This window comes from Dictyostelium purpureum, assembly GCF_000190715.1.
Source record: "Dictyostelium purpureum unplaced genomic scaffold DICPUscaffold_394, whole genome shotgun sequence".
NCBI classification, from domain to species: Eukaryota; Evosea; class Eumycetozoa; order Dictyosteliales; family Dictyosteliaceae; genus Dictyostelium; species Dictyostelium purpureum.
The window spans coordinates 1,017-21,985 of NW_003519730.1; the positions used below are offsets into that span (position 1 = coordinate 1,017).

General features: G+C 22.6%; 10 protein-coding genes across 10 annotated transcripts; 5 read left to right on the forward strand and 5 right to left on the reverse strand.

Annotated features, from left to right (window-relative positions):
- Window positions 1-435: 435 nt before the first annotated feature.
- DICPUDRAFT_99550 (uncharacterized protein) lies at window positions 436-2,139 on the reverse strand (the record flags this gene model as incomplete). The annotated part of the gene is made up of 1 exon (XM_003293038.1): window positions 436-2,139. One exon carries the CDS (start codon window positions 2,137-2,139, stop codon window positions 592-594), a length of 1,548 nt encoding a protein of 515 aa, XP_003293086.1. The 3' UTR covers window positions 436-591.
- Window positions 2,140-2,856: 717 nt separating this feature from the next.
- On the reverse strand, window positions 2,857-4,180 carry DICPUDRAFT_83669 (uncharacterized protein; the record flags this gene model as incomplete). The annotated part of the gene is made up of 3 exons (XM_003293039.1): window positions 2,857-2,883; window positions 3,128-3,196; window positions 3,296-4,180. 3 exons carry the CDS (start codon window positions 4,178-4,180, stop codon window positions 2,857-2,859), a joined length of 981 nt encoding a protein of 326 aa, XP_003293087.1.
- A 795-nt stretch (window positions 4,181-4,975) lies between these two features.
- Window positions 4,976-7,984, reverse strand: DICPUDRAFT_83670 (uncharacterized protein; the record flags this gene model as incomplete). Its single annotated transcript, XM_003293040.1, has 1 exon — window positions 4,976-7,984. The coding sequence occupies one exon, from the start codon at window positions 7,982-7,984 to the stop codon at window positions 4,976-4,978; it is 3,009 nt and encodes a 1,002-aa protein (XP_003293088.1).
- A 573-nt stretch (window positions 7,985-8,557) lies between these two features.
- DICPUDRAFT_157882 (uncharacterized protein) lies at window positions 8,558-9,105 on the forward strand (the record flags this gene model as incomplete). The annotated part of the gene is made up of 3 exons (XM_003293031.1): window positions 8,558-8,594; window positions 8,665-8,849; window positions 8,932-9,105. 3 exons carry the CDS (start codon window positions 8,558-8,560, stop codon window positions 9,103-9,105), a joined length of 396 nt encoding a protein of 131 aa, XP_003293079.1.
- Window positions 9,106-9,470: 365 nt separating this feature from the next.
- Window positions 9,471-9,935, reverse strand: DICPUDRAFT_95748 (uncharacterized protein; the record flags this gene model as incomplete). Its single annotated transcript, XM_003293041.1, has 3 exons — window positions 9,862-9,935; window positions 9,741-9,788; window positions 9,471-9,706 (listed from the first exon to the last, which is right to left on the reverse strand). The coding sequence occupies exons 1-3, from the start codon at window positions 9,920-9,922 to the stop codon at window positions 9,471-9,473; spliced, it is 345 nt and encodes a 114-aa protein (XP_003293089.1). The 5' UTR covers window positions 9,923-9,935.
- Window positions 9,936-11,054: 1,119 nt separating this feature from the next.
- On the reverse strand, window positions 11,055-11,884 carry DICPUDRAFT_92987 (uncharacterized protein; the record flags this gene model as incomplete). Its single annotated transcript, XM_003293042.1, has 1 exon — window positions 11,055-11,884. A coding segment is annotated over exon 1 (684 nt), but the record flags the coding sequence as incomplete, so codon positions are not given.
- A 3,891-nt stretch (window positions 11,885-15,775) lies between these two features.
- On the forward strand, window positions 15,776-16,177 carry DICPUDRAFT_41497 (uncharacterized protein; the record flags this gene model as incomplete). The annotated part of the gene is made up of 1 exon (XM_003293032.1): window positions 15,776-16,177. A coding segment is annotated over one exon (402 nt), but the record flags the coding sequence as incomplete, so codon positions are not given.
- A 543-nt stretch (window positions 16,178-16,720) lies between these two features.
- DICPUDRAFT_41502 (uncharacterized protein) lies at window positions 16,721-16,990 on the forward strand (the record flags this gene model as incomplete). The annotated part of the gene is made up of 1 exon (XM_003293033.1): window positions 16,721-16,990. A coding segment is annotated over one exon (270 nt), but the record flags the coding sequence as incomplete, so codon positions are not given.
- Window positions 16,991-18,464: 1,474 nt separating this feature from the next.
- DICPUDRAFT_157885 (uncharacterized protein) lies at window positions 18,465-18,707 on the forward strand (the record flags this gene model as incomplete). Its single annotated transcript, XM_003293034.1, has 2 exons — window positions 18,465-18,477; window positions 18,538-18,707. The coding sequence occupies 2 exons, from the start codon at window positions 18,465-18,467 to the stop codon at window positions 18,705-18,707; spliced, it is 183 nt and encodes a 60-aa protein (XP_003293082.1).
- Window positions 18,708-18,929: 222 nt separating this feature from the next.
- DICPUDRAFT_41509 (uncharacterized protein) lies at window positions 18,930-19,778 on the forward strand (the record flags this gene model as incomplete). The annotated part of the gene is made up of 2 exons (XM_003293035.1): window positions 18,930-19,371; window positions 19,429-19,778. The coding sequence occupies 2 exons, from the start codon at window positions 18,930-18,932 to the stop codon at window positions 19,776-19,778; spliced, it is 792 nt and encodes a 263-aa protein (XP_003293083.1).
- Window positions 19,779-20,969: the final 1,191 nt, after the last annotated feature.

Below are 20,969 nucleotides of genomic sequence, written 5' to 3' on the forward strand. Positions count from 1 at the left end.
CTTTCTAAACACCAATAATAAAAATAAAAAACCTTTTTAATTTTATCATTTACATTATTTTATTAATTTTATTATAATAATCTTGTAATTTTCAAGGGCAGCTCTCGATATTTGATTATTTTCCCCTTTTGATCATTTTTTCTTAAGAAGGTTTGTCTTTTTTCCATCGATTTTGGTGATTCATATCTAATAATACTCTCAAAGTGTGGAAACTTTTGATATTTTCTTCCGATCTATACCACTTTTTTCCCTCTATCGTCGGAAATCCACGCCCTAAAAAAGGTTTTGTATTTGTTGAGGTTATAATTATAAAAAAAAATTAAAATATTTTAGAATGTACATATAGTCCAATTCAATATGACCATTGTTTGGATAGAATATAAAGGTTCGAAAATATTAAAAATTCGAAAATATTAAAAATTAATACAACCACATATTGGTATAGTAATATGTCTAATTACACATATATAACCAAAAATACTAATTTATTTAATAATTTAAAATAATTATTTTATACTAAAATTAATTATTGTTATTGTTATTATTATTGTTATTGTTATTATTATCTTTTTTATTATTATAACTATTTATCTAATTATCGTTTAGTTTTAAAATTTGTAAATTTACAGATTGAAATAAGTTTCTTCTAATTTTATTTTTTATAAGTCTACATCTTGGACATTGTTCTACTTCATGGGGGAAAGAGATATGATGATCTTTTTTAACATGGATATGGTGATGGTGTTTTGATACGGCTGCATAACAACCAGTATGGTCACAAAGTTTTTGAGTACGGTCTAAAACAGGAGTTGGGATTTCTTTAACTTTTATTAGATCGAAATGGTTTATCATTAAATGACTCTTGAAATTGGATCTTGTATTACAAATGAATTGATCTTTTAAGCAGTCACCATAAATACATTTGTAACGTTCATCACCACCATCTCGGTATTGGCACTCATCACACATTGTTCCAAGTTGAAATCTATATCTATTTCTGAAATCGTCTTCATTTGTTCCTCTATAGTTGTCAAATAATATTTGGCAAAATGATTTTGATATTTTGGATAAAATTGTAGGGTCTATAATTTCAATATCTTCCATTTTCAAATTATCAAATATAATATCTTGATTTTTTAATTTGTTTATTAAAAACAATCTTCTTTCTTCAATCTCTTCTGATTTGTAATAAGTTGTTATTTTTGGTTCATTTATTGTTGCTTTTGAATAAATTTTAATTTGGTTCTTTTTCTCTTTTTTAACTTTATTATTTGATTTATTACTACTATTATTAAAATTTATATTGTTGTTATTCTTGAAATTATTATAATCATTATAAACGTTGTATTTAGTTTGATTGGTATTATTTGAAAAATAAATATTTCGAGGAGGAGTTTGCTGTTGCTGCTTTTGTTGTTGTGTAAAGTTTTCATTGTTATTTGATGTGGCTGATAGTTCTAGTATCATATTTTTATAGTTTTCTAATTCTTCATTTTGTTGAGTTAATAAATCTTTTTTTTCATTTAGTTCGTCTTCTGCTATTAAATTGATTATTTTTAGTTTATCTTTTTCTGTTAAAATTTCATTTTTACTATTTGAATTTTTATAACTTTGAACCTTAATTATATAGTCTTTTTGTTCTTCTCCTTCATCTGATTCTTGTTGTTGATTGTTTATAACCAAATTAAATATATCTTTTTTATTGTTATTAATGGTATTGTTTTTATTTGGTTTTGTATGTAAATTTAATGGTTTGAAATAAATATTTTTCTTTAAATCTGATGACAATATCGGTGAGGATGATTTTTCATTTTCACTATCGTAAAATTCATAATCACTCGAAGTATCATTATCTTTATTATTGTTTTTATTTTTATTATTATTAATAATAATATTATTATTATTATTATTATTATTATTATTATTATTATTATTATTATTATTATTATTATTATTATTATTATTATTATTATTATTAATAGTACTATTTTGTGTGTGTTTAAATGGGCCTATGGCTCCACCAATACAAGAATCTTTATTTGCTGTTGAAGTTGTAGTGGGAATTAATTTGGAATTTGATTGTGATTTTGATGGTGAAGAAATATTATCACTATTTAGATATGAATAAAATGAATCCATTTTATTTTTCTAATTTTTTTTTAAAATTTTTTTTTTTTTTAAAAATTTGGGGTGGGGGTATCAATTAAAAAAAAAAAAAAAAAATTGAAAAATTTTTAAAACTAAAAAAAAAAAATTTTAGATTAAAAGATAATGGAATTACTATATTTAAACTATAATAATTATAATGTATATTTTAAGATAATAATTAAGAAAATAAAGGAAAAAATAAAAAAAATAAAAAAAATAAAATTAGAAAAAAAAAAAAAAAAAAAAAAGTAAATTCTATTAACACACCAACACACTTTGTGTTAATATGCTAATTTTTATTTATTTTGAAAATTATTATTTACTTAATTGGTAAAGAAATAAAATTTAATAAAAAACATTACCCCCAGTAAATTAAAATACCCCCAAATTTCTTTTTTTTTTTTCATTTAATCCATTGTGTGTTGTGTGTATGTGTAAGTGTTAACTATTCAAACACACATTTTTTAATACAATTTTTTTTGTTTTTTTGTTTAATAAATGTGGGTGTTATAATATTTTGTGTGTATATATGAATTAAATATAGTGCACATGTGTAAATTATTATCATCTAAGCATTTCATAATTAAATCTCACATGGATGCAAACTTTTTTTGTTTAATATTTTTTTTAAATAATTTAATTTTTTATACTTTGAAATTATTATTATAATAATTAATAATAATAAAATTATCACAACTAATATTATTGTTAAATATTTAAAAAAATCCAAAAGTGCTATTATAATAAAAAAAAAAATTAATAATTTTAATTTTAAATAATAAATATTACTTTTATATATATTAATAAATCAGGGCTTTTATTTTAGTGATATAAAAATTTTAATCATTTGACAATTTTTTTATTTTTTTTTTTTATTTAATTTTTTTATAATTTAAATAAAAAAAAAAAAAATTTTGATTTAATTTTTTTTGAATGAGATTATATATTGATTGATGATATCAGCTAAGTTGATCTTTACTTTTTCTTTAATTATAATACATCTTGGGCATTTTTCGACTTCAGATGGTGTGCATAGATGGTGATCGACCTGAATAAAAAAAAAAAAATATTAATTACTATTTTTATAGATTTAGTAAAATATATATTATACCACCCTTATGTGTTTATAAAATTGTAATTTTGATACCATCATTTTGCATCCGGTATGATCACATTCTTTTTGATTTTCTTCTGGTCTATTATTAACTTGTCTTTTTTTAACTATTTCCAAATGATTCGAGAGAAGATGTTTATTAAAATAAGCCTTTGCTTTACAAACAAAACCTTTGTTTCTACATTGCTCTAGTTGACATTGGTATTTATCGGGGGCCACTAAAAATTCGTTACATATATCATCCAATTGAAATTTAAAGATTAGCTTCAAATCTTTGTTTGGGACTCTATATTTGTCAAATAAAATTAAGCAGAATTGTTTTGTCATCTTTGATAATATTTTTGAATCAATTGTTTGAATTTGTTCAGTATTTAATTCTGAAATTGATATTTGATTTGCAGTTATAGATTGAATAAGTTTTATTTTGTTTTCTATGTTAATTGGATTTTCTAGAATTGCTTTAATTTTTTTTTTCTTTTTAATTTTTTCATTATTTACATCATTTTGATTTTTATTATTAATTGTGATGTTTGGATTTATTTGAAAATCATCAATATCATCTTCATTATTTATATAATATAAGAGATGTTCTATTTTTTGTTTTTTAAAATTAGATAAATAGTGATTGCAACCATTATCAATTTTAATTTCTTTTTTTGAATGGTGTGGTGGGGGTAATTCCTGTTGTGAAAGCACCGCTGATGGGTGTATAAATGATGGTGGAATAAAATTAAAATGAGATGATGGAGAGTTCGAAGGTGATGATGATGGAGATGTAGATCTTGATGAAGATCGAGAAGTTGATTGAGATGATGATGGAGATAGATAATGGGGAAAACCTAATGGAGCTGTTACACTATTTTCTAATAGAGGAAAATTAATATTTTTATTTAAATTTTTAAAGTTATTGGGATCCATTCCATTATATATATTTTTAAAAACTGTTGATTGCACAAATTAATAAAAAATTAAAAAAATTAACTCCTTTTTTAAATGCAATTTTTAAAAAAAAAAAAAAAAAAAAAAAAAAAAAAACCAATTATATTTGTTTCATTAAATTATAAATTATAAACTTAAATACAAAAAAGGACAACACATTAAGTGTGGTATTTGAAAAAATTAAAAATTGAAATTAAAAAAAAAAAAAATTAAAAAAAGGGGAGAGGTATAATAAATTTGTTTTTATAATCCAAAAATGAAAAAAAAGTGGGTTTGTTTAAAATCTGTTAACCAAACTGGTTAGGTGAAATAATAAAAACTAAATACTATTTTAATATAATGTAAAAACTTTAATGAGATAACAGTTAATTTATTGTTAAGTTGATCATTTCAAAGTCTAATTGGTAAAAATTATATTATGTAATTACATTTAATTATATTACTTTATATATTAAAAAAAAAAATAGATTCTTCTTAATTCAGGATGAATATTTTTTTTACCTAATATATCCACAGATATATTAAAAAAAAAAAATATATATTTTTTTAAAAATTTAAGATATCGTTATTAACAATGGGTTAAGTTCAAATAATAATTTTTTTTTTAAAAAATATTTTTATTTTTTTAAATATTAAAAATATTGAATCATACTATTAAACATTATTTAATTTATTTTTTTCGACTCCAATATAGCAAATTTAATTTTATAAAAAAAAAATATAATTAATGATTAAATTTAAAAAAAAAAAAAAAAAAAAAAAAACTAATATTTTTTATTTATGGAACAGTTTTGTAAATTTTTTTAAAGTTTTTAAAGTACCATTTGTTGTTTCATTGTTATTACATAAATATTTTAATTGAATATATTTTATATTTGAAATATTTTGATTATTTATATCTTGATTTAATTTATTATTGTTATTGTTATAATTATTATTATTATTATTTATATTATTGTTATTATTTAATTTTAAAAGTAATAATAAAGAATTGGTTGAATAATTTAAAAATAAATTATCTATAAAGGTTATTGGAAAGTTTTGTAAAGAGTGTAATAATGTTGATTGGTTGAGATTATTATAATTGAATAATTTAATTTCAAAAGCTAAATAATTGAATATACTAAACTCTTCTTTTTCTAAAGCAAAATTACCCAAACCTAAAATATATTGATAGTACCATTGATATACCAATTGATTTAAATTTTCATCTTTATTTGATAGTCCTATGGGTGTTGTATCAAAAAATATATGTGGAAAATGTTTGAAAAATTTCTTTATGACCTGCAACTGACCTCTTTCGATCAAACCATTTAAGATCTGCTTTAAACAATTTATATGATGATTGGATTGGATGAAATAGATGGGGGTTGAAAAAAGCTTTGTCATTATAGGCCTAATAACTTGTTTATATTGATTTTTACTAAATAGGTTTGATATTGAATGGGGTGTAAAATCCCCATTATTTTCAAACCATTCTTTATAGTTTTCTTTCAAAAATTCTCTATAAAAATATTCATTCGAGATTAATAATGGGACTGAGGTATTTGAATTTCTATATCCTATAAGCTGAGGTGTAATTAAAATGTCGTTATATTTGTTGGGATTTTCTTCAATTGTTTTTTGCGGTATTGAAATTAAAATCTTTAAAATCTTTTTACTGAGACCAAATGAACAAATGGAGGGTGGTATTCTTTCGTCTCGGTTACAGATTAAATACTCTAATACATTTTCGTGTCTGGATGCTCTAATATACGATGTTTCTGTCAAATCGAATTTTGGATTGGATGATAATATTTTAATGATTTCTAAATTACAGTAAATAGTTGCAGTATTGAATGATAATTGATAATTGATTATATGCTCCATATGCTTTAATAAAAACTCTACAATTTCTGGATTCTTTGATAATGAACTATTAAAAACATCTTGATCCCAATGAAAGTGTGCTCTATTATTATAAACAAATTGGAATATTTCCATGTTACCACGCGAAGCCGCATGAGATGCACCATTTCTTGAAACTTTTAGAGTACCGAACGAATCTATATATTGGCCCACTTCGTTCTCTACAATTAATTTGAACACCACTGCTATATCATCCAATGGATAATGTAGTATCATTGTATCAAACAATGAAATAATAACAGAAGTTATAATATCTTGTTGTTGTTCGGATGAAATTGGATTTGATGCTCTTAGTAGGGGCGATAAAGTATCAAAACTTGACTGCTTAGGAATACCACTATAACTTCTTCTCTTGTTCCCACGGACAACGCTACTGTAATACTGTATTAAATTTTCAATAAAAACCAAAGTTTCTTTTCTTGACTCGTTCAATTCATCCAAAGTATTTCTTAATAACCTTGATTTCATTGGCTTTATGTATAAACGTTCATCGGGTGGCGATTTTAATAGAAATGAATTTATAAAATCACCACTTGTAGGTAAATTCCTTATTAATTCTAAAACGATATCTAAATTTAAATACTCTATTGACATTTCAAAAAGATTGGTAAATCTGAACCTATCATGAAATGCTTTACCAAGGGGTAGATTTGATTTAAGCTGAGTTATATCGTTGAATTGAATTGCATATCTTGCTTTTAATAAATAGAGCTCTTCCTCGTCAAACATTTGATGCTTGTTATTTTGATGTAATACAACTTTGATAAATAAAATATATAACCTTTTAAATTGCTCTACAACTAATGAATTTGGTAAATTTGGTTGGATTAAAAAATCTTGTAAATTTAAATCTGAACTATAATCTACCGAATTAAATTTTTTTTGATATAATATAAATATTTGACATGTTAAATATAATGAATTTAATTCATTTATTAATTTTAAAAATTTATTATTATTATTATTATTATATTTATTGCTATTGTAATTATTTTTTTGTTGTTGAAACTGTTGTAAATATTCTTGAATTTCAATATCTTTATAATCTTTATAAATTTTATTCTTTTTATTTTTAAATATTAATATTGGGCTGTTGGTTCTAAATATTTCTTTTGAATTTGTATTGAAAAGATTAATAGTTTCAAAGTATTGGATTACTTGAAAATCTACATCAAAGAGATACTGTTCAATTATTTTTGAATCCATTTTTGTAAAGGTTTGATTTTTTACACCTGGTATTAATAACTTGTTATCTAAGAGATATCGTAACATTGCGGATCTTTTTTCTGATTGGAATGAGTTACCTATTAATCTTGACTCGGTATATTTACATTTCCTCTTTAATAAATAATCTACAATTTCTATATGACCATTATAAACTGATGTATCAATTGCTAATTCATTACAATAGTAATTTGGATAAAAGTCCCACAGTATTATTATAGCTTCAAAATTACCACTTTCTGATAATAAGTTTATTAAATCGAAATATTTTAAATGACTTTCGAAATAATTATTAAATATAGTTTTTATAATTTCATTATTACTATTATTATTATTATTATTATTATTATTATTATTATTATTATTATTATTATTATTATTATTATTATCTTGTTTTATTAATTTAAACAATTGAACAATTGATCTTTTATTAAATGTTAAATTTTTATAATTTGATTTTATTTTATAAAACAATAGTTCTGTATGGTAGTTATTTATTATCCATTCTACTGAATCAATTTCATTATATTTTATTGATATTCTATTTTCAATCCTATTAATCTCTTCTACCCATTTAAATATTTTATTTATTAAAAATTTATTATTTATAACTTTTAAAAATTCATTATTACTATTATTATTACTACCCATTTATTATTACTTTTTTCATATGTATTATTATTTATGTTTTATGTTTTATGTTTATCTGGAACAATAATTTGAAAAAAAAAATTAAATTAAAAAAAAAAATTAACTGAAATGTTTTTTATTTTTTTTTTTTTTATTTTTTTTTATTTTTTTTTTTATAAAAACTTAAAAGGTTTGATAATATCTAAAAAAGTGTTGTAATTTGGAAATCAAATATTTGATATATTTATGATCTTAAATCAACGATTAAAATAACTTTTTTTATTTTTTTATTTTTTTTTTTTTGGTAAAATAATATTATTTTATATTTTTAAATTATTGAATATTATTATTTTTATGTTTTATTTTAAATCATTAATAATCCATCTTTCTTTGTGATTAAAATATATATTAATTAAATAAAATCATATGATCAATTTAAAAAAAAAAAAAAAAAAAAAAGAAAAAAAAAAATGGAAAATATTTTTTTTTTTTTCTTTTTTTTTTTTTTTAATTTTTTTTTTAATAAATTTTTTTTAATTTTTTTTTTTAAATATTTAAATATTTATTTTAATATTGAAATACAACAAAATAAAAATGAGTGGTAACTCTGGATTAGGTGATGAAGTAGATAGTAGGTTTTTAAAAGTTAATTTATTATATAATATAAACTCAATACTAATATTAATTTTATTTTTTTATAGAAAAATTAATTGTTGTTTTAAGAGATGGAAGAAAGTTCATTGGTATGATGAGAACTTTTGATCAATTCGCCAATATTGTTTTACAAGATACTATAGAAAGAATTTATGTAGGCGATTGTTATAGTGATAAAAATTTAGGTGTTTTCTTTATTAGAGGTGATAATGTTGTAATTTTAGGTGAAATTGTAAATATCAAATTTAAATTATACCCATTAATAGTTTTTTTATTAAAATAAATTTTTAACAAAACTTTATATTAATGTCTAGGACCCAGATAGAGAAGTTCAAGAAAAGAAATTAAAAAAAGTATCATGGGATGAAATTACAAAAGCAGCAGCATTAGAAAAACAAAAGAAAGAAGAAGAAGAACTTTTAAAGAGAAAGATTATGACAGAAAGTGGTTTAACAATCGACTCAATTTTAAATATTGATGATTTCTAACTTTAGTTTTATAATAATAATAATAATAATATAATTTTTAAAAATAATAATAATGACCTCAATTTTATAATATAATAATATCTCACTTCTCCATCCAATCATACCCAACCAAATAATATTAATGTATATACATTGTAAAAAAAAAAAAAAAAAAAAAAAGGATTTAAAAATTCCAATACCAAATAATTAAAAAGAAAAAAAAAAGAAAAAAAAAAAAAAAAGAACCAGATAACTTTTCTTTTTTATTTTTTTTCTTTTTTATCTTTTTCTTTTTTTTTTTTTTAATAAAAATTATAATTTTTTTTTTTATAAAAATACAATATTTGTTATTATTATTATATGTATAATTTGTACATTTTTTTTATTTAATTTTTAGTTAATATTAATGGTATTTCTTTTGAAAATGGTTGCTTTCTTAATGTTATTTTTAAAGAGTAAAGATTTGAAATATTTGGTAATATGATGGTTGGTAGAATATTGTCTGGTATTGGAAAAACAATTGTATTTTGATACTTGGTGCTTGGATAAAAATAAAAATCTCCTGTTTTATATTTTATCGATGATATTGTACCTGTATGTTGACATTGTATAGAGTTATCACCTTCGTTAATATTGTCATCGTTGAGGATAATGACCCTGTTGATGTTGATTTTTCATTGTTGCAAATATTACTATTACCCTAACTATTATTTATGTTGATGTTGTTTCATGTTCGTTACTATCTTCATCTTCCATTATTATTGTTATTATTATTACTATTATTTAAACCATTACTATTTAACCATGATATTTGTTTATTGATCAATTGAATTTTCATACCCTTTATAATTGATTGATTTTTATTTAAAACTGATATATATAGTGAGATATTGGACCCAATTGTAAAACTATTATTAAATAATAAACGTGATTTTATAGTAATATTAGAATGGGTCAATCGATGAGTTGGTATTGGCAATGATGGATTTGAAAATGTTGATATTAATGAATTTAATGAATTTGATGATAAAGAGTTTGATTTAGATAAATAAAATGAATGGCAATCACCACTATTCAAATTATTATTGATATTATTATTATTATTACTATGGTTATTATTATTATTATTATTATTATTATTATTATTATTGTTATTGTTATTGTTATTATGGTTATTAGAAACATTAGAATTATTATTGCTCATATTATTATTACCAATATTAGTATTACCACAATTGCCATTATCTTGGTTATCTTGATTATTTAATAAATTATCACTATTGTCATTTTGATATAATAAACTATTATTAATTTGAAAGAATGAATATGGGTTTATTACTGATAATGGTACATAGGTTTGAATACCTTTAATTAATGAGTCATCTGAGTTAAATTTACTATTTCTTAATTCACCCAAACCAGATATAACTACTCTATAAAATATCCCATTCTTTGGATCCTTATTGATGTGGAAACTAGTTGGACAGTGTTGAGGTATTGAAATTCTGACAATGAAAACATGATTCCTTTTTCCGCACTCTTGATGCTCGCATGTACGATTTGGAATCACTAATGGTGGCTCTACCTTATTCTCGTCGACTTCTGGTAATGGCTCTAGTAATGTAATTTCCTCCTGTGATTGACTTAAAGGAGAGGGGGGATAATATTGATAAATTTCATATTGTTATCTATCACTACTCTTCATATTTATTATTATTATACTATTATTATTATATTATATTATTATTATTAATAATTATATTATATTATTATGCCCACTATTATTTGTTTTGCCGATGGGCCCCCCAACATTTAAATTTTTTAAACTACTTCTTAAACTACGAATATTATTATTATTGAAATTATTGGTACCCTCTAATTCATTTTTAGCACTGTTATGATTATAATGATTTAAATAATGGTTTTGTGATGCAATGGTTGGATATAAATAAAAATCTTGCGATACTATTGTATTTTTTGAAAACAATTTTGTTTTTGTACTATGACTGGTTGATACTGATTCAAAAGTTGCCTTTAAATACTGTAAATTTTTAACCTTAACCCTTAATTCCATTTCAATCGTTTCTCCTGCGTAAAATACTCTATGTCCACCGACAAATGAGATATCGAAATGATTAAAGTCATTTTGATCATCTTCATACCAATGAGCTTTTTTATTATGAAATTGGCTGTGATGGATATTATTATTATTAATAATATTATTATTATTAATATTATTCGTATTCGTATTATTATTTAAACTATTATTATTATTACTATTTAAAATATTGCTATTATTATTACTTGTATTCAAAGTATAGTTATTACCTATATTAAAAAAATGTTGTTGATCATTTATATTTATATTTGGTGAAGTATAAGAAGATGCGGACGTATTTGTTGAAGATGAAGAAAAATATGATGGAGTAGAGGTTGAAGATGTTGGTGAAAAATTATTATTATTGCTATTATTACTACAACAATTATTATTGCTGTTATTATTTATCGTATTAATTATATTTATATTATTTTTTTCTTCCCATATTAAATTATCATTTAAAAAATTTGAAGATTGTGAATATATGAATGGTGAATCGAAATATTTCTCGTCATCTTCACTAAAAACAATCAAATTACTACTATCTACTTTTTTCATTGTTTATTATTAAAAAAAAAAAAATTATGTGAACAATTATTAGTGTAAACAAAATTTTTTTTTTTTTTTTTTTTTATGTGATAGATTTATTTATATATATTTATAATACTATTGATTATATAAATATTAATAACTATTATTAAAAAAATTATTACTATTTAAATAATAAAAAAATTAAAAAAAAAACAAAATTTTTAACCCCACTTACACACCAAGTATTTTTTTTTTTTTTAAAAATATTATTATAATAAAAAAATTAAAAATAAAAAAAATATTTAAAAATAAAAAAAATAGTTAAAAATAAAAAATAAAAAGTGATAATTAATCATTTTTGTGATTTCGACGAACTTTACAAAAAAAAAAAAACATTTTATTTTTTTGTTTAATTTTAAAAAAAAAAAAATAAAAAAAAAAAATATATTTTTTTTAACACTTAATAACCAAATATAGTTTTTTATTTAAAATCATGAATAAAATAAATATATATATATAAAATTTGATTTTTCAGAGAAAGAAATTTCTTCCACCTTTTTTTTTTTTTTTTTTTTTTTTTAAAATTATTTTTTTTTTTTTTTAAAATTATTTTTTTAAAAAAATTTAAAAATTTTTTGGTTTATTTTTTCATTCCTGTAAAAGATAATATATAATAATTATTTGATTTTTAGTTTTTATAATTTAATAATATTTTTTTTCATTGTTTTTTTTAAAATTTTTTTGTAGCAATAAATAAATAATAATAATATATAATAATCAAATTATAAAAAAATAATAAAATTCATTTATTTATTTATTAAATATTTGTAGTATTACAATTTTATTTTTTTAAATGTCTCAACAACAACAACAACAAATAAACAATGATTTTAATAATAACGAATCTAAAACTAAATTATTAAAATCTTTAAAAAATGAAATTGTTGATATTAAAATTCAACAACAGCAACAAAGAGATGGTTTGGATAGAGTTGAACAATTAATTAAACAAATTGACCAAATGCTTAAACAACACAGTGGCTCATTGGCCGAAGAAAAGCAAACTAGATCTAAATTAACACAATGGATTCGTGACAATCTTGGTCCTGACCTCTCTGTTATCGACGAACATATCGAAAATAAACATGTATCATCACTAGAAGATAAACTTAAGCAACTTTATCAAATTATGGATAAAAGAGTTAAAGAGCAAGATGAAACCAACGAAAGAAGATCCTCAGCCATTCAAGAAAGTTTTAAGTTTAACCAAGATGCCGTAAAATCATCACATAATAATTTAAATGAACAAATTCAAACCAATCACACTTCATACATGTCCAAGTTTAAAGATTTAGCAATTGAGCTTGACGAAAAGGTTAATTTCAGTGATCAACGTTTAAAGAGCACCGAATTATCATTAGACAAAAAGTTTTCTCAACAAGTAAATTCATTAGACCAACGTATTCGTTCAACTGAAAATGTTATGGACCAAAAGATTACCTCAAATTTTTCAACACTTGAAAGTCAAATTAATATCACCGAAGCAAACTTTGATAAGAAAATGACATCAGTTATCAATTCATTTGATCAACGTTTAACAACTATCAATGGCTCATTAGATGGTAAAATTACAACAGTTAATGGTTTATTAAGTTCACGTATCGACTCAACAATGACTAAAGCTTTACAAACTATTGATCAATATAGCAAAGATATTAAAAACGAATTCTCATCACTCAATGAAAAAGAACAACAACGTGTAACCCGTTTATTTGATAAATTGCTTTTAGATATTTCCAATAGTCGTTCAACAAGCGAAGATGAATTAAAAAAATTAAAAGATAACATTGACCAATTGGTATATAAAGAAAAAGAATCAATTCAAGAGTTTACTCAAACTTATATTCAAGATCAATGGAGAATTAGTTTTTTACCAATTGTTAATAATTTATCATCAAATTACTCAAGAAATGAGGTATGGATTTTTATTTTTTTTTTAAAATTTTTTTTTTAAATTCATATACCAATTAATTTTTTAATTTTAAATAGGGTAAAAGAATTTTTGAAGATTTAACAATGCTAATTCAATCTGAAATTAATCAAATCCAATTTGAATTCGAAACCAAATTAAGAAATGAATTACAAAAATTAAAATATGAAATTGTATCATTGGTTAACCAAAAATCTGATTCACTTTATCAAGAGCAAAAAGATTTCCTTAGACAAGAACGTCTTTTAAGAGAAGAGGATCGTAAATATTTAGAAACCTTAAAATCCACTATTTTCAACTCACTTAAAGATGCCAAACTCGAAAGAGATCAATTATCAAATCAAATCAATATTTTATTACAAGATAAAAATATTACAGTTACAAATGGTCAACAACAACAACAACAATCAAACGATTTGGTACGTGAAAATGATGAACTTTTATTAAAATTAGAATCAAATCGAAAACAAAAATTAAAAGAAATGGAAGAAAATGAAATTAAATTAAAACAACAAAGAGAGCATTTATTAAAGGAACAAGAAGATCTTGAAAATTTGGAAATTCAAAAAAGAGAAAATGAGGAGAGATATCAAATCGAACAATTAAAGCTTGAAAATATTCAAAGAAAGAAAGAGTATGAAGACCGTTTACGTGAAAGAGAAATCGAACGTCAAAAAGAAATTGATGAACTTTTAAGAAAACAAAAAGAAGCTGAAAAATTAATTGAACAACAAAAGGAAGAACAAGCCAATTTAAAAATTCAAAGAGAAAGAGAATTAAAAGAACAGGAGCTCATAAATAAACAAAAAGAAGAGCAAAGACTATTGGAAGAAAAGAGAAGAAAGGAATTAGAAGAACAAGACTGGAAAAAGAAAGAACAACAATACCAATTGGATCTAGAGCATGAAAAAGAAAAGCACCATCAATTAGAATTGGAACGTGAAAAAGAAATTCAAAATATTTTACAAGCTGAAAAACAACGTCAACAAGAAGCACAACAATTAATTCAACAAGAAAAAGAAAAAACCAAACAATTAGAACAACAATGGGAATTAGAGAAAAAAAAGATTGAAGATGAAAGAGAAAAATTAGAGCAACAAAAAGAAATCGAATTGGCCAAAAAGAAACAAGAAATTGCAGATTTTAATAGAAAACTTGAACATGAAAAGATTGAATTCGAAGAAAAAGAACGTCAAAGATTAGCATCCGAAGAGAATGACCGTAAACAAAGAGAACAACGTGACCGTGAAGAACGCGAAGAACGTGATAGAAAAGAAAGAGAAAGGGAACAACTTGAACTCGAAAGACAAGAAAAGGAAATGAATGAACGTAAACAAAGAGAACAACGTGACCGTGAACAAAAAGAAAAATTGGAACGTGAAAGAGAACGTGAAGAAAATGATAGAAAAGAACAAGAAAGACGTGATCGTGAAAGAAGAGATCGCGAAAGAGAAATTGAAAAAAAAGAAAGAAAAGATCTTCAAGAAAGAAAAGATCGTGAAGAACGTGATAAACAAGATCGTGAACGTGAAAGAAGAGACCGTGAAGATCGTGATAAAAAGGAACGTGAAGAACGTGATAGAAAAGTTCATGAAAGAGAAATTGAAGAAAAAGAAAGAAAAGAGCGTGAGGAGCTTGATAGAAAAGAACGTGACCGTGAAAGAAAAGATCGTGAAGAGCTTGATAGAAAAGAACGTGACCGTGAAAGAAAAGATCGTGAAGAAAAAGAAAGAAAACAAAAAGAAGATCGAGAAAGAAGAGACCGTGAACAAAAAGAAGAGGAGCAAGAAAGACATAGACAACAACAAATTGAAAAAGAGAAACAAAGAAAAGCTGAAATTGAAAGAGAAAAAGAAAGACAAAGAAAAGAAAAAGAAGATAAACGTGAAGAAAAAGAAGAACCAATTAAAAAAGCTAGAGGAGGTGGCTCTTTACCAACTATTCCATCAAAACCAAAAGAAGAAGAACAAGCTAAAGAATCAATTAAAGATACTGAATCAGCTAATAAATCATCAAATACTAAAAAGCCATTAAGTAAATCAGATTTACAAGAAAATCCAGACGTTGAATGTGATTTATCAGACTCAACACTAAGAGATGCTTGGTGTGATATTAGAGATGATGATACTGAAACCAATTGGATGCTTTTAGGTTATGGTAGTTATAAGAAAACCCTTCAGCTTTATGGCACTGGCTCAGGTGGTTTAAAGGAAATGATTAAGAATCTTAAAGAAGAAGTTATGTATGGTTATTTACGTACTGTTTATGGTGATTCAGATAGAGCCAAGTTCGTTTTCATCACATATGTACCAGACTCACTTAGTGGTATCGCCAAAGCCAAAGCAAATATGCATAAACCACATGTTGATAGATTCTTTAAATATAATCATGCTCAATTCCAAGTTATGTCAATTGATGAAATCTCTGAAGAAATTGTTCATGCTAAATTAAAAGCTGCATCCGGTGCTAATTATGGTAAAGGTACATCACCTGATGATACAAGTAGAACTGAAAATTTTAAGGGTATCAAAGAAAATGCTAAGGTGTTCTATCAAGGTACTGAAAAGAAAGGAAATGTAGGCAAAGGTGGTGGTGAAAGTATTGCTTATAATAAGGGACCACTTTCAGTTACTCCATTAAGTTTAACAGGCAGAGCTGGTATTACCGAAAAGTACATTAAAAGTGATATTAAACAAATTAAAAATGAAGATGAGCAGGTATATGTTAAAAAGAAGTCTTCAAAACCTGCAGCATCTGATAGATCCAAATCGCCATTAACTGTTTCTGCTTCCGATAAATCAGATTCTGAAAGTGAATTACCACCACCAAAATCTAAACCATCAGCAATTTCAAAACGTTCAGCCACACCAACTAGTGACATTGATTCAACAAGTAGCGAATCTGAAACAAATAACAAAGTAAATCCATTTAAAAAAGCTGTAGGCGGAGCTGGTAACAATAAAAGCAGTGGTAATAGTAGTGCCTCTAAAGATGAAGAACCAAAATCAAATGGTCCAGAAAGATGTGTAGTATGTAGTAAACTTGTTTATCAAGCTGAACGTCTTTCAACCGAAGGTAGAATTTATCATAAAGCTTGTTTTAGATGCAGTGTTTGTAATAATTCCGTTAAACTTGGTAATTATGCCTCAATGGAGTCTCAAACCTTCTGTAAACCTTGTTTCAAAAAACAATTCCTTTCAAAAGGTAATTATAGTGAAGGTTTTGGAAAATTAAAACCACAACATCAATTTAATTTAAAGAAATCGCGCCATACTAGTAGTGTGTGAAACTGATGACGATTCAGATGATGATATAAAGACGATCCAAGAAAAGAACAACAGAGGGAAAAAGAACGTAAAGAAAAATTAGAAAAAGAAAAAAAAGAAAGAGAAGAACTACAAAAAGAAAAAGAAAGAAAGGAACAACAACAACAACAACATCAAAAAGAAAAAGAAAAGATCAACATAAACAACATCTACAAAAAGAAAAAGAAAAAGAAGAAAAAGAAAGATTAGAAAAAGAAAGATTAGAAAAAGAAAAACAACAAAAGGAAAAAGAAAGAGAAAGAGAAAAGAAATTAGCAGAGTTGGAAAAGCAAAAACAACAACAAAAACAAGAAGAAAAAGAAAAAGATGAACCATCACCATCAAAAAATCAACAAAAACCAGATGTCTCAAATAAAGATGATGATTTCTTTTTATCAGAATATCAAAAGAAAAAAGAACAATTATTAAAAGGTAAATCAAATTCTTCCTCTTCAAACTCTCCAAATTCATCAAAATCAAAATTCACCTCATCACTATTTGATATTACAACATCAGCTGATGATGATGATTTATTTAAATAAATAAATAATAACAATTTAAAAATTATTAAAATTTCAAATAATAAATAATTAAATAATAAAATATGTATTTATTAAAAAAATTTCATAAAAAATCAAATAAATAAAAACAATAATGTTTATATCTAATAGTTTTAATTTAAATTTACTATGATCAATCAATATTATATCCTAAAGTTATTATTAATATTATCTTTTTTTTAATTTTTTTTTTTTAATTTTTTATATTTATCTGTGTTGTGTGTAATTAAAAATATTTGTTAAATAACATATAGATGTGTGAGTGGTGTGGGTTATTTATCAATTTCAAAATACTAAAAAATATAAAAAAAAATAAAATAATTAAATTACAATAATGTACTGATAACTGTAATGTTATTATTTTTCAATAATTTTTTAAATTATAATTTTAAAATTTCTATTTTTATTAAATTGTCGAAATTACTCTCTTTGGTTAGTGGTAAAAAAAGATTTTTGTTCTAAACTCGTTTTTTATTATTGTCAATTTCTATATTTGACTGTAAAAATAGATGTATATTGTCATATAAGCTTCTATATTTCCAATATTATTATTTACAATGAAATACTATTATTATTTTCCACTCTAATCTTTTTTATAAAAAATTTTTTTTTTGTTTAGAATTAAATCTTTTGTAGATTTCACATTTATAAATTCTTTAAAAAAAACCAAAGAATTATAATTCATAAAAATTTTAATAAATTTGATCTAATATCTAAATTACAAATTTGTAAACTTTTTAAATGAATTTGTAAAAAAAATAAATTACTTATTTTGAAAATTGTTTTTTTTAAATAAAAAAAAAAATAAAAAAAAAAAAAGTATAAATACTATTTTTTTTTTTTTTGATTTATAAATCATCAACTTCATTAATCAAATAAAACCACTTAAATTTAAAATGTCATTATTAAGTAAATATATATTTATCAATTTTTATAATTAAAAAATAAAAACTAATTTTTTTTTTCTAGATTCAATCAAAAATATTTTATATTCAAAAAGTAATTTATCAAATTATAATAAAAACAATAATATAATATTCAATAGTTTTATAGATATTCAAAATTCAAATATTATAACTGTAAAGAACCCATATACAAATATTGACAAATACTATGGATATAGTGCTCAATCAGTTTAAAAAAAATAAATAAAAATAACAACTCTTAATTTTTAAAAAGATTTTACTTTTTTTTTTTTTTTTTTTAATTTACAATTTTTAAAAATGATGATCACAAAAACCTAAATTTGAAATTTGTGTGTGTTTATTTTTACCCCCAATTGTGTGTTTTTTTTTTTTGTTTTTTTAATTAAAAAGTTTTATTTTTTTTTTCTTTTTTTTTTTCTATTATACCAATAAAAAATGAAAATTATATTTATATTTATTTGTTTTATATATGTTTGTTTATGTAGTAATTATTTAATAAAGAAACCAATTGTTTCAAGTTACCTCCCAGCAATTAGTAGTGGAGGTGATGTATCATTTTATGGGGAGTTTGAACATTATAAAAATATTACCATTACAATTGGTAATGAATTTTGTAAAGTTCAATATAATAATAAATATCAAATTATATGTTTTATAGGTACACTAAATAACAATAAAAGATATGATGTAAATTTAGTTACTAATAACAAATCATGGTATGCTAAAAACTATTATACTCCTTATGTTAACGGCTCCACTTGTATAAATGGTAACTCTCTTTCATGTATTAATTGTTTCGAAGGATGGGTTGGAGAAAATTGTGATCAACTAAAGCCTCTTAATATTTCATCAGTTCCCGATGTTTCTCATTTTGGTGGTAAGTAATATTTTTTATATATAAAGGTAATAAATAATTAATTTTTTTTTTTTTTAGGTTACTTTTATGCAAATGGTTTCTTTGGTTTAAATCCAGAAGCATTAATAGTATATATTGGAAGCAATAAAGCAAATATTACATTTGATTCATATGATATTATAGGAGGGAAAATATTACCAGGGGAAGGGTACCATGATATCAATATATACAACAAAATAAATAATCAACTAATATTCACAGGAAGAGATATGTTTTATTATAACCCAAAGCTATGTTTAAATAATTGTTTAGAAAATGGATGGTGCAACAATGGAACTTGTAGTTGTTACAAGCATTGGTATGGAAATGATTGCTCCAAATATAACTACAGTATTACAATAAATAGAAACTTTCCACAAAATATTTAGAATAGGAAAAATGAAAAATAAAAAAGAAAAAAAAATAGAAAAATAAAAAAGAAATAAAAAAAATTCATATGGATAAAAAAAACAACTAGTTTTTATAAATTCAAAGAAAAAATCAAATTTGATAAATATCCCCATTAAATGTAAAAAATATAGGAAATTTTTTTAAAAAAACCGTTTTTTTTTAAACCCAAATAAATATTTTAAAACTTTATTTTTTATTTTTTTTTTAAAACAACAATATTTTTTTTATATTTTTTTATTCCAATTTCTGTATATATTTTATCGCACAATATGAATAAATAAAAACAATGAAATTTCTTATAATATTGTTTTTTATCTTTTTTAATTTTTTGGTTATTAAAGGTATTTTAAAATTATTATTTAAATTTTAAAAAAAAAATTGTGGTGATTCTAAAAGAAATTTTTTTTATTTATAAATTAGGAACAACCGTGTTAAAATCTAATATTGTCGAAAAGAATAGTATAAATACATTGGGTGTTGAATATAATTATGCAATTGGCGATATAGAGTTATCAGATGAATTATATTATTATGATTGGGTATCATGCCCAAAGTATAGTTGTCCATATGAAATTAACCAAACTCTATTAAATGATTGTTCATGCGATTATACAGATAAGGATAATTGCCCCAAACAAATTGGTACTAATTGTGTTAACTGTGTAAACTATCAAGATATTTGTACAGGTGATTGGGAGGTACTTGATAAAACGAATTATGTTTATAATTTTTCAATCAATAAACCTACTCAATTTAGATATAAATCAAAAGAAAAAGTTTGTATGGGTCTATCATTGAAAATTAATTCACATGATGGTTATGGTACAGTTAAAAGTGGTGGTTATCAAAATTTAAGAACTGTTTCTGGACAAAAAAATATGCTTTTACAATTTTGCCCATTAGATTTAAATTACATTAGTTTAAGTAAATATTAAAATTATATTTTAAAAATATTTTTTTTTTCCCCTTTATATAATTACTAATTTTTTTTTTAAGATACTTGGACATTTAATACCTACTTTTTTGATATAACTCCACTTTCAGAAACATATAATTTTTCTTTAATTTTATATTCAATAGAAATCGATAATAATATATTGGACCCAGGTTACAGGTGTTACAACCATGAGGAACACCCAGGGGTAGGAACAATCTTTTGTTTAGATTTA